The following is a 12,979-nucleotide window of genomic DNA, read 5'->3' on the forward strand; positions in this document are numbered from 1 at the left end:
TTCGTCCTGCTGAGAAGGAGTTTTCTATTTTAGGTGCTTTAGTTGTCATATGTGTAAGCGACAATTAAATAAAAATGACATCCAACGAAGACGTGCTTAACCTAAACTTATTATTCTATATGTTCATTTGTCGGAACTTAATTTTTCGTGCCAAACAATTCGGGGTTATGGTCCATTAGGGGAAATAATATTCGGGGTAATAGATCTCGGGGTATTGTTTTTTTCGTGGTACTTGACCATTCGGGGTATTGACTTTCGGGGTGATGATATTCGTTGAAATGTTATAAGATCCTGCATTTCTGTTCCATATCTTAAGTGTAGAACTAGCCCTCGTGTGTTAAAATACACTCAAATAAAGTTTAAAAAAAAAAAAAAAAAAAATGTTCCATATCTCGATATTTCCATAGTCTTTTCATTATTTTTTTTAAGTTTTTCAAAGTGTTTTTTTTCAAAGCTATTTTATGTTTATTAGAGTAATAGATGCGATTTCATATGAAAAAAACAATTTCGTCTACATTTTGATTACTATTGCAGCAATATAAGTTTAATAAATTTATAACAAAGATCTTACAAATAAACTGATAAATGTGCGCAGAATTAGGAGCTGCGAAGAATAAGGGCCGTTGTAAAAATGATGCAGATGATGCAGTCACAGACTGAAAATCTATCTAATAAAGCTTATAATAATATTATTATATAATAACAACAAAAATGAAGAATTTTTCTGCTACTTTTGTTGCTCGTCCATACTGGTTCGAAAAAGAGTTAATGCTGCCCACTTCTTTCATAAGGGAACGTCCATTACTAATATGAATAAAAATAAGTTGAGATTGCACTATTGTGGTAAATAAAAAACAAAAAATACATTTTTTTTTCAACCATTTATTTGAACCAACATTGAAAGAGAATCATTTGCCTACTCAAAAAATGTACCTAACAGAAACCTGTCTTCTGAGTACCTTATTCGCTAAGAAGCTCCGTATTGCACAGTTCGATGCGTATTACCAGAAGTACACCTTTTTTATATTTCGTAAGCTTATCAATTTTGTCACGTCCATAAAATTCCTACCGTGACAATGGGTCAGAGAGGTGGAACATGGGTCAAAACGTAATCTGAAATATCACAGCAAATAGTTTGAATTGTGAAGTACAATTTTAATGGTACTTTCTATTCAATTCTTTCTATCCGAGTACTTTCCTCTTCAAATTCAAATATACCCGCATACCAGTCCCATTACTTGGGACTCGCTTACTTAGTTATCGCACATCTTGACACATTTATTGCCAAGTTTATCATGGATTCCAAGGGACTTTTCCTTTTGCTACTATAGTGCTTTCATATTTTAATTGCAATACTTATTATACAATATAAAATAATATGGTGGTGATAGTGACAGTCCTCAAGACATTCCTGGGTTTGATGAATGCGTTGCGGCCGACCATATAGGAAAAGTAGTTAGGATTCACCTGCAGCATGTTGTAGTATCTGACACACAGGTACTCAAGCGGGTAAGTTTTGATTAGCCTGATTTCGACAAAGCTGTTAGACATTTCTTAGATATCCATAATGCTGGCTTTTCATTGGACCTTCTTAATTATCACCATTAGTGTCGCTAAACGTACTGCTTGACCAGTCGACGATACCAGTGGTGGTATACTAATTCCCATGTTAGCCCAAAAAGCTTCCTCTCCATGTCGTTAGAAAGATGAACCTACCGGAGATTTAGGTAATTGGTCAGAAGATAAAAGTTATGACAGCTATAGGTTTGACTTAGAGGGAAGCTATATATCTTATTTTTAATTTAGACTGTCATAAGGACTAGATATGTTTCAATCACTCATCGCAAAAGAAGCATTCTAGACAAACATGAAAAACAACATTTGTTATGGAGTGCAGATAGTTTATAACACTGTAATTTGTAGCATTTTTTTTTTTCTTATGGGATGAAAACTACGATGCAAGATTACAGAAATCAAAATAGGAATAAGGGTACATAATTTTCGTCGTAATCTACTAGTGTGACTGTTATGCGGGTACTTTCAATATGGGACGCACATGATTTGGTATTTTTTTCGCATTTTGTCCATACAAAAATACAATTTTAAGTATGATACCATGAAGTACACTAACAATAAACATGATTCATGAAGAAAACTCAAAAATGATGAAAATTGAAATGGGACTGCTTTGCGAGTATGGGCAGTAGAGCTATTCAATTAGTAGATTATATTAAATAAATCAGCGAAAAAAGCTTTTACGAATTTCAAATAATAAAATAGTTGCACATGAACGTATTCTCATACTTAAAAGAATATTTTAATTGAAATTGCACGAGTAATACAAAAATGAACTTGGACATATACGTTTTAGACCCATTCACACTCCCGATGACGTTACCTAACATTTAAAATTTTCCAATCATGAACAATTATAAATTGGATTTAACAATGCTTTGTACGACACTCAGTGATATAAAAAGGTATGTTTATGTAGTTACCTATTTGTCGTTTCTTTATTAACAGTCGAAGTTCCGTTTTGCACATCGTTTCAATCTTGAGCATTATTTTTTTAAAATGAATAACAATTATTCTATACCAGGAATATACATATACAAACCTTAGTATTGCTATGATATTACTATTCTATCAACATAACAGATTATTGAATGGCAAGATGGCTAAATTTAGTGTTTCATTTAACCCGCATGTTACTATTGTTCAACAAACAGTCCTAATATGTTACCATTTTTTCACTTTACAATTTGATTCAAGTCCATCGTTTTTATTATGTAGTGTTCGAAATTTGTGGCTGTCGCTGAGGTAGGTTGTAATGTACTCAATATAGCTACGCGATGAAATAATCTCCAACAGGATATATTTTGACGAAAGCAATCGCTTCCTGTCCGGTATCGAGGTGCACCAGGTTTTGTACGCTTTGGCAATAATGCCTTCCAGCATTGTGTAAACCATTGCCCTAGTAACGTGCACGTCCGGTTTATCCTCAATTGGTGCTTTGTGACGAATCCATTGCCATATTTGCGAACGAGATATCTCCGCTGTTGCGGAATCTTCGACGGCCCCATTCAAATAGAACACTCCGCTTCCGGTCAACCAATGGTAGATGAATAACAAGGCCACTGTAATATTGTTACTAGAAAGTTTGGATGAAAATAATTCGAGTTTATATGATCAAGTGTATTGTTAAGGTATTACCTCAATCCCTGCATCGTTACACCACCCTCTGGAATCTTGATTAGGCTGTACCCTGTTACATGATCAATATCGGGAAGACAATGCAGTTGGTTTTCAGTTGGACACTTCCAGTCCCATAATTCATTGATCGCATCTACCATTCGCAAATCATAGATCATGAACCCGTCCACGCCGGCGGCAATTTCGACAGATTTTGCTGACTTGACGCCATTTACAATTTCTTCGATGCTGTAATAAAATTCTATGGTTTAATATCGAAAAAATCTAACTAAGAAATATTGTAAAATGTATTACTTACACATTGCCTGATCCTTTTCCATTAGGTAAAATTTTGGCAGCCATTCCACCGGTCGCCAATGCTCCACGTTTGTGGCAAATGTGTATCAATAAGGTCATATAGTTTTTCAAGAAAGGTTGGCCCATGTTAACATATTTGTTGCGATCAGGTATCATAAAATCCGGTTTGTCACCAAACTTGGCAATGATGCTCGCCGAGTAATCCCAAATGCCGCAGTTCAATCCAATTGCATGTTCTTTCATAGAGTGAAGTATGTCTTCCATGCGGTAGGCCGCAAGAATGTTTTCGATAAGGACGCAGGCCTTGATCGTTCCACTTCGCAGGTTCAGTCGATGCTCAGTCCATGTGAAAATTTTGTTCCACAACTGAGTTTCATTCGGGCCTTCAATCTGCGAACATATGAATGAAAATTTTAATACCCTAAGAGTCACAAATATAAACGAATTCGTAGAGCGATTAGTTATTTTAAAAGTAGAGCATGTAATTCATGAAATCTCAAACTCCATACTAATGTGGATGGCATATATAGGAGGTATAGGGGGAGATCTTCCAGTACTGGATAGCACCCAATACCGGACATCATCGAAAAATAGAGATGGTCAAGATGATACTTTATGCCCAGGAAAGTCAAGGAAATTTCCATCACGAAAAGATTCTGGACGGACCGGGAGCAAACCCAGACACCTTCAGCATGGCTTTGCTTTGTAGCCGCGAACTCTAACCACTCGGCTAAGGAAGGCCTCTAAATCCACGTCTTTTTTTAAATAGAGGTGTTCGAAATCCGATAACCATCATCATCAAAATTAATATTCATATTTTCATGATGATTTTTCCACGTTATAAATAACAACAAATAATATTTATCATAAATGGGTAGCATGATCGCATAAAGGCAGTGCTTCGTGAAGCCCATAAGGGCAACTTCACCGGTGGTCCATTTTTTGGTCAAAATTTTTACCAAAAATGGACCTGTCAAAATTAAATAGACTAAATCGCACACACGTGTTGTTGTATTTTTTTCCTATTCATTCCGAATGAGTCAACTAAAACAAACAATTAGTGAATTGATTGAACCAGCAGAATCCCGAAGGAACTCCGAAGGAGCACCTGGATTCACGGAGAAATTTCATTAGAATTCGCGGTGGAGCTCCGAAGGAATTCTCGGAGCAGCTCTAGATATTTTTCCTGAAGGACTGCTGAGAACTCCCTGATGGAGCTCCAGAGGAACTTCGGACGAATTGCTAAAGGAATATAGAGAAATTTCTGGAAGGAGCGCGGAGGAATTCCTGGAGTAACTCTGGATTATTTCCCGGAGGAAGTCTGGAGGAGTTCTCCTAGGGAATTCCCGGAAGAATCCCGGTAGAATTTTGGAGAAACTCTGAAGGTGTTATTGGAGGAACTTCCGTGGAATTGCTGCAGGGACCATGATGAAAATCTGAGGAAATTATCGGTGGGGCTCCGAAGAAACTCTGAAGTAATTCGTGGAAGATATCTGAAAAAAAATCCTGGAGAAACTTCGGAGGAATCGTTAGAAGAACTCCGGAGACGTTCCTGTAAGAACTCCAGGGTAATTGCTTTAGGAACTCTGAAGAAATTCTTGGAGGATCTCCAAAAGAATTCCTGGAGGACCACCGAAAGATTTGCCGGAGGAACTGCAGAATATTTTCTAGAAAAACTTCGAAAAAAATCCTGAAGGAACTATGGAGGAAATCCAGGAGGAATTTTGGAAATTTTTTTGGAGGATCTCCAAAGGAATTCCTGGAAGAACTCCGAGGATTTTCTGGTGAAATTCTGAAAGAATTCCTGGATCCATGAAGGAATTCTCGGCAAATTTCTCCTAGGTAGGAGGTCTGCTACTCCACTGATTCGGCATCGTTTACCTCCTAAATATCGAAATATAAGCACTTGCACTCGGAAAGAATTTGTCTCATGAATTAAACCTAGCCTCATTTCCTGATTGAGTTATTTTCCCACTTCGACCTCCTCATCATCTAGGACAAATAGGTGGGTCTTAGTGACTTTTTACTCTCTTATACTCTTCCGACCGTAACTTAACGTAAGTATTAACAAGAACACAACAAGAGTACAATATGGTAGATCTTACCTCGTAACGCACCTCGAAAAGGTGATCTACCCGCGTTACGGGCAAAGGACATCCTAGGCACGGGAGGAATTTCTAGGGAAAATTCCCACAGCAATTCCCGGGAGAAATCTCCGGATGAATTTCTGGAGCAAATCTTCGGGAAAAATCCCGAATAAAGGTCTGGTACAAATCTCCGGAGCAATTCCTGGAGGGATTCTCGGAGGAATTGCTGTCATAAATTCCCGCAGAAATTTATGAACAAAGTCCCCGGAGAAACCCTGGAGAAAATCCCCGGATTAATTCCTGGAGAAAATTCATTCTGGAGGAATTACTGGAGGAAACCCCCGGAGGGATTTCTGAAGGAAATCTTCGGAATTTTTTTCTGGAGGAAATACCCGGAGGAATTGCTATTGCGCATTCTGTGAAGAATTCCTTGAGAAAATCCCGGAGTAATTCTTGGGGTTTCTCCCGCGGTTCTTATGCAGCGCTAATAGTTACGTACTTATATGCGCTGCATAAGAATAGCGAGAGAGTAAAAGAGAAGTTCAACAAACACAAAAAGTATTGCGTAATAATAACTGATTTCAGTTGCGTAATGACTATTACCTCACTGCATAATTTAGTGCAGGTAAGTAGGCCATTTTATGACAGATTGGTGTGACGAAAAACAGTGTTCTGCTGGGCAGGGCTTCAAAGAAGCCTAAGCGCTTATAAGCAAACGTGTTATTTTTGCCGCGTCTCCAGAGTGATTACTTTCTTAGTTAGCTTGTGTAGGCCTAAGTAAAAATTAAGCATAAGTCAAAATTGTAAAAGCAGTTTTCTGCTTTGCTTTTTTCCAAAAAATAAAAACACAGCTGTTTTATTTCGAAAATTAAAGTGCTGTACGATTTTAATATTTTTATTGTTGATTTTAACGCTGGAAACTGCTTTTGTAGTTTTGAAAGTTGCACCATTTTTACTTAGGCCTTAAGTGAAACTGAAAGTGGTTTGTGGCTGCTCATTCAAAAATAGAGGATTAATTGGTGAGCTCGTTTCATGTTTTTTTTTCAAATCTGTTAAATATGTATGACTACATATTTATATCATTGCAACGGTGGGAATGTTACGAATATAAGATTATTGAACAAGCTTTGATTAGTTCGTCACTTCAAGTGTCGGCATTAATTTTGTTCCACATGGAAATTTGTCATATTAACTAAAATTCTATATCCCTTTCGGGACGAACCAGCACAATTGTGCTGTTCGGCACCCATGACATTGAATGATTCTTAAAGCCAATAAATCATTGTTTTACCAAACTTTTTTGATTTCGATTATTGAATTATCATTGATACTTGTAATTAAGCGCAAAAACTTTTGTTTACATCGTGTTAGGGTAAACAAAATGTAAACAAACATCGTAAGAATTGAAAAAGTTTTATCTGTCGCAACTTTTCAACTATTCGTTTTTTCTAGGTATGCACATATACTAATCGAGAGTGAAAGAGTCATTCTTTGAAATGATGAAGACCAAATGTGAATTGATTCACACAGCAAAAATTTCTGGAGAGACAAAGTGGGACCAGCACAATTGTGCTGGTGCCGGCCCTTACCCGGTCGATGTTCGTTGAGGACTACCAGTTTTCCTTTTCAGTATTTTGATCAAGTTAAGTGGTTAAATCTGGTTCTATTGTCCACAATAGTGCATAATATAGTATTGGAACATGAATGAGTGATTACATACGAACCATAAAAATTATGTACCGTACAAAAACTATGTAACAGAAAACCATATCTTTGGTTTAAAACCTTTTTTTTATAAGTCCATATTGAAATAGATTGGGAATCACATTTATTGTCTTAAATCGCCTATGGCAAAGTTTAAGAAGCAGTTAAATTTTTGGGGAACGTTCAAAAATTACGTCTATCATTTAGGGGAGTGGGGTGTACGAAAGTGTGACCACAGACAAACAGACGTCACACTATCATTGATGTCCATCGACCACCTTTTTAACGGTCAATTCAAATATATTGTAGGTGGCTAATCCACCACCCGCAGCGCTCGCATCGGTTTTGTTCGTGTTTGACGTTTACACACTACCGCCATCTGTTGGCCCATCGGCCAAACACAAGGATTTTAGCATTGGGCGTACATGTCTCCGTGACTATGATTTTGATTGAAATTTGTTCTAAGTGTTACGTCTGTTTGTCTGTGGTGTGACAGTGCATGTACTAGGGGCTTGGGAAAAAGCGTGATAGTGAGCATAAAAAGGATTTAGATGGACTTAAAAACAATGGACGTAATATTTGAATGTCCCTTTGCTTTGATAATCTGTCAATACCATGATAATCGATAATCCATTTCGGTGTTCTACAATGCATGCTGGTTCAATATCTGCTATAATATTTATGAAGTTGGACAACTGGAGCTTAAAACCTTTACTTACTATATGCTTCTGAACTGCAGAGTCTTTTAAATGGCGTACTATTGTTGAATGCAGCCCATGCTGGGACTTGCAAAAATATTGTTTATTATGTTGATCTACGAAATGCGTTTTAAACTGGCAAACTTCAAGCTTTTGCAGTACTATGAAATACTCAATTTAACTATAAAGCAATGCATGAAGTTATGGAGCCTAGATTATTGTTGAGACTGATATATTAAAAATTAAAATCTGCACTTAATCGAATTCCGCCTCAGGCGGTAAAGATAAATAAAAAACAACAAAATCTGGACTTCATTGCCGTGTGTATAGTGTTGCAAAGTAACTAGCTGTATCGATCAAAGAAGTGTGGGCTAAATTCCTGTTTCAGCTCGGTTTTTTTTGTCAGGCGTTGCATGCTAGTCCGTTGATTCGTTTGATGCTCCCTTCGAAGGTCATAATCGTACATAATGCTTACCAGGAAACTTTCCATGGTAGGGTTGACAGCTAGAAGTACCCATGTAACCGAATCGAAAAGGAAAACAAAACTTACGAGTATGGTCAGGGGTCATTAAAAAATTACTTTCATCATTTAGAGGAGGGGGGGGGTCAATGAAAGTGTGGTTAGGTATTAGGTTAAAAAATTAGGTATTCAAAAAGCGTGAAAGATGGGAGAGGGGGGTCTAGAAATCCCGAAAAACAATGGACGTCATATTTGAATCGTCCCTTAGAGCTTTACATTTTCCTTTGTAATCTAACGGTCACACCGATTGTGCAACTTTAAAAATTCATGGCAAACAAAAAAGCCTGCTGATCGCAGCTGTCGTATGGATTGTCTTTTTAGAAGCATTGTCAGTTTATTTATTTTCAAATCTGATAATTTCCAAATAATAGAATACATTCGAAAAAAAATTGATTGCTTCATGTAATTTTTCAGATAGCTGAAATATATGTAACAATTCCAAAGATCAAATTCATGCTTTAATATGGTTAATGACCTGATTTTGACAATGCTTTTTTAAAAGGGTTTTTGAATTCCCTGTTATATGTTAACTATCCGTCTTAGTTCTTTCACTCCTACCAAGTACTTAAAACTAATATTATAATGACGTAAATTCAATTTCAAGCAAAAAAATAAAATAAAGTAAATTTGATATTGGGGCTAGGTAGCCATAATAGTAAACTCAGCAAGACCATGCTGAGGGTCGTAGGTCCAGCCGGTCGAGGATCTTTTCGTAAAGGAAATTTTCTCGACTCCCCTGAGCGTAGAGTATGATCGTACCTGTCACACGATATACACATGCAAAATTGGTCGATTGACAAAGAGAGCTGTCAGTTAATAACTGTGGAAGTTCTCATGAGAAGCCGGCTTCTGTAACGTCATAAAGAAGAAGAAATTTGATGGTAATTATTTGCGCTTAAAAATACGTCTTGGTAATCAACGTCTAAGCTGTCGGGCAAGGGTCCAAGTGTCTCTAAAAAAATAATCTTACTTTTCGAATCTAGTACATGACACTGATAACGGCCTTATAGAGCTTATGGGTCAAATTACGCATATCTGTCAAAAGATACAAACTCTAGTGGAATTAAATGGTACAGTACTAAATTCGGTTTTCATTTATTTATTAGTATTCCACTAAACAATTCGAACCTTTATAATTATTTTTAATTTTAATTTTTATTCCATAAATTATTTTTGAGAAAAAATCTTATACAATTTTTGAGGATATAAACAAACATAGCATAACCAAGATGGTTTGGTTGAGACAATAAGTTTTCACACATATATGTTTACCCATTTTTCTATGACGTAGACTAATTCTTGAATTAAAGCGATAAACGTCATCGTCACCTAATGCTTTGAATCTTAGAGAGAATAAGAAGTATTTTCATATCTCGTACATTGTTTTCGATCCATTTATAAAAAATCATCTATATTAATCACATGTAATTAAAGTATTTTTTTTAAATTTTAATGCACATTAAAAAAAACAAAATTATTTCTGAATTTTTGGGTCACCCTATTCCACGAAAGAGCACCCTAATGACGAAATAAAAAAATACGGGTCCAAAATTTTTCAAAAAGGTATGACTGGAACAATTTAAAAAGAAAATAAAAATAAATATTTTTTTTTTTTCGAACATTGACCGCCTTGGGGACGGACCAGCACAATTGTGCTGGTCTGAATTTGACCCTAAAAAGTTCATAGATTGATAGAACAGCCAAAATAAAGAAAGTTTTGTTCTACGAGATGATGAGTTTATAAGGTAAATTTTGAAATGATCACTCAAATATGGTCCGTCCCGAAAGGGATATAAATAAGCATATTTATATCTCACAAATAATTGTTTTGTTTAAAATTACTTCCCCCAATCCTACCTGACTACGAGGACGTGACCGGCGCCGCTATTGACCCTGTATAATAGAGGCACTGAATTATGCACATTGAATAAGATTATGACCAATCCCAGTCGAGCTTCTAGTTGATTCTTTGTGCATCTTCACTTACTTCGGTCAATCACGGAATAGTGACCATTGATATGTGTAGTCAGTCCGAGATTGGGTTATATATTCGCATAAAACAAAAAAAAAACACATTTGGGAATATGATTTTAAATTGAAGTAAAATTATAAAGTTTGAGGTACAATCTAGCAAGTATATTGGAGGCATGTGATCAGAAAGAAAAACGTCAATGGTAAGCACAATTATAAGTGAAACATATGAAATTGAATGGCAGCAAAAATAACAAATGGATTCTGCATTTTTATCTGATATTGGTTAAAACAATCTGCATTCTCAATTCATTGATTGATTTTAAAGGCTTATATAACTTTTTCTATTTTTGTTTGATTTATAGGGGTAGTCGGGGCAGTTTCGCCAATGGAGTGAATCTCTTGAAAACTGCATAAATTGTTTGAATTTAATTTTTAACAACATGCAACCCCAAAGCTGACAAGGAAATGAAGCAATGGGCAAGTTATAAGTCAGTGTTCAGAACCCAAATAAAAATAAATGAATGACGTTAAAAAAAAACTGGTCATTTTGCCCCGAATGGTTTTTTTAATTGTTTATAAATACTAATATCTTTCGAACGTAAAGAAAAAATAAATGAATTTTTAGATTATATGAGATAACTTTACAACCAAAAATAGGGTGCTTATTGGGAAAAAGTCGACTCGAAAAATGATAAATTTTGAAAAGTCATTCATTTATTTGTGAACTTAACAAGACAACGAAAATTATGCGAATTGCATTGATCTGAAAATTGTTGGAAATCATGCAACAATCCGAAGATTCCATGATATTTTCAACACTTTTATCGACTTTTTCTTAAGGTGGCTAAACTTCCCCACTTCCCCCTATGTGAGCTACAGATAATGCCAGGATATAGAATAATGACTTCTTCTTCTTTTCTGGCGTTACGTCCTCACTGGGACAGAGCCTACTTCTCAGCTTAGTGTTCTTATGAGCACTTCCACAGTTATTAACTGAGAGCTTACTATGCCAATGACCATTTTTGCATGCGTATATCGTGTGGCAGGTACGAAGATACTCTATGCCCTGGGAAGTCGAGAAAATTTCCAACCCGGAAAGATCCTCGACCGGTGGGATTCGAACCCACGACCCTCAGCTTGGTCTTGCTGAATAGCTGCGCGTTTACCGCTACGGCTATTTGGGCCCCTAGAATAATGACTTACCTTTGATAAATAAAAGTAAGGCCCAACTCCTAACTCAGCCATTAAATTAGCATTATGATACATCAGAATGGCAAAGTCAAACAAGGGTCCGATAACCTGCTTTCCGTTCACCATACAGTGGTGTTCAATCATGTTGAAAGCTCTCGGTCTGAGCATCAAAATGGGACAATCTTCAATATTGGCAGGAGACCCTGGTAGCCTGGCGTGCACCGCTGCAGTTACATTGTATAATCCTTGCACCGTATTTCTCCACGTTGGACAATGACCATCATCAAAGTCGACCTGAATGCCTTGGACTTTGGCATACAAGCTATCGACGAAATTGGTCGTGTTTGCTGGACTGACATCTCCTAGATCCAATTTTCTATTCCTGAGCCGCACGGGTAGGTCGTTAATTTTCCAATCCAATTCTTCGCTGTTGTTCCTAAATTCTGGTTTCCATTTGCCCTGCTTGATGTTCAGTTGTCGCTCAAGCCTCCGTCTCAACAGCTACGCAAATGCATCAATTGAACGATGAACGCGATAAGATATCAGAATGTTATTGCAATGGTTGATTCTATTATTCAAATTTGCTGCCTCACCTTTTCAACCTCGCAATCAAATTCGGCGAACAGATCCTGTAGAAACTGCAATGCACCTTTCGTAAATATCTCTCCATACGCAGTTTCTAATCGATGGGGTGCCCTTTCGATGCAAACGTCTTTCAGGATTTCCATTATTTTACGCCGTTAACTCTGTTATCTCATGCAAAAAGTTCCCAAGTTTCCAACTATAAGCGCCTCTACCCAAACAGGTTGTGTATCGCCCACCGGTTTATTCCACACTGGCAGTCGGTTATCAGTGCGATGTGCGTAAATAAATCCAATCTACGATGAACTATTCGACGATCTTTGTATAGGTTTTGTTTCTCACTCGTTGAGTTCATTTGGCTTAAAGCTAGGTAGATGTGTTTGCTTGATTTTAGTTAAGGTGAAACGGTTTGGAGGTTAACTTGGTTTACTGTCTTCGAATGGATATAGAATCATGAGTAATTCGTTACTAAATTACAGGTTACAGGTTAAGGTACACCGGGGCAAGTTGAAATGGCGAGGCATCATAGTGAAATTTTATTTAGTAGATTAGCAGATGATCATTAAGTGATTAATTGAAACAAACTTTTAGGGAAGAAAAGTCTTTTCACGTTTATTGAAATTATGTTCAAAGCTTGGCATTTCATCTAGCCGGGTAAAGGTGAAGGTGCCCCGATGTACTTTACTTAGCCAATGAAATTTTAAAGGTTCAGT

At 36.7% G+C, this 12,979-nt stretch overlaps 1 protein-coding gene across 1 annotated transcript; it reads right to left on the reverse strand.

Moving 5' to 3' along the window:
- Positions 1–868: 868 nt before the first annotated feature.
- On the reverse strand, positions 869–12,517 carry LOC5576999 (malate synthase). The gene is made up of 5 exons (XM_001663052.2): positions 12,278–12,517; positions 11,697–12,185; positions 3,512–3,900; positions 3,214–3,441; positions 869–3,151 (listed from the first exon to the last, which is right to left on the reverse strand). Exons 1-5 carry the CDS (start codon positions 12,410–12,412, stop codon positions 2,740–2,742), a joined length of 1,653 nt encoding a protein of 550 aa, XP_001663102.2. The 5' UTR covers positions 12,413–12,517; the 3' UTR covers positions 869–2,739.
- Positions 12,518–12,979: the final 462 nt, after the last annotated feature.

This window comes from Aedes aegypti, chromosome 2 (genome assembly GCF_002204515.2).
Source record: "Aedes aegypti strain LVP_AGWG chromosome 2, AaegL5.0 Primary Assembly, whole genome shotgun sequence".
Taxonomy (NCBI): Eukaryota; Metazoa; Arthropoda; class Insecta; order Diptera; family Culicidae; genus Aedes; species Aedes aegypti.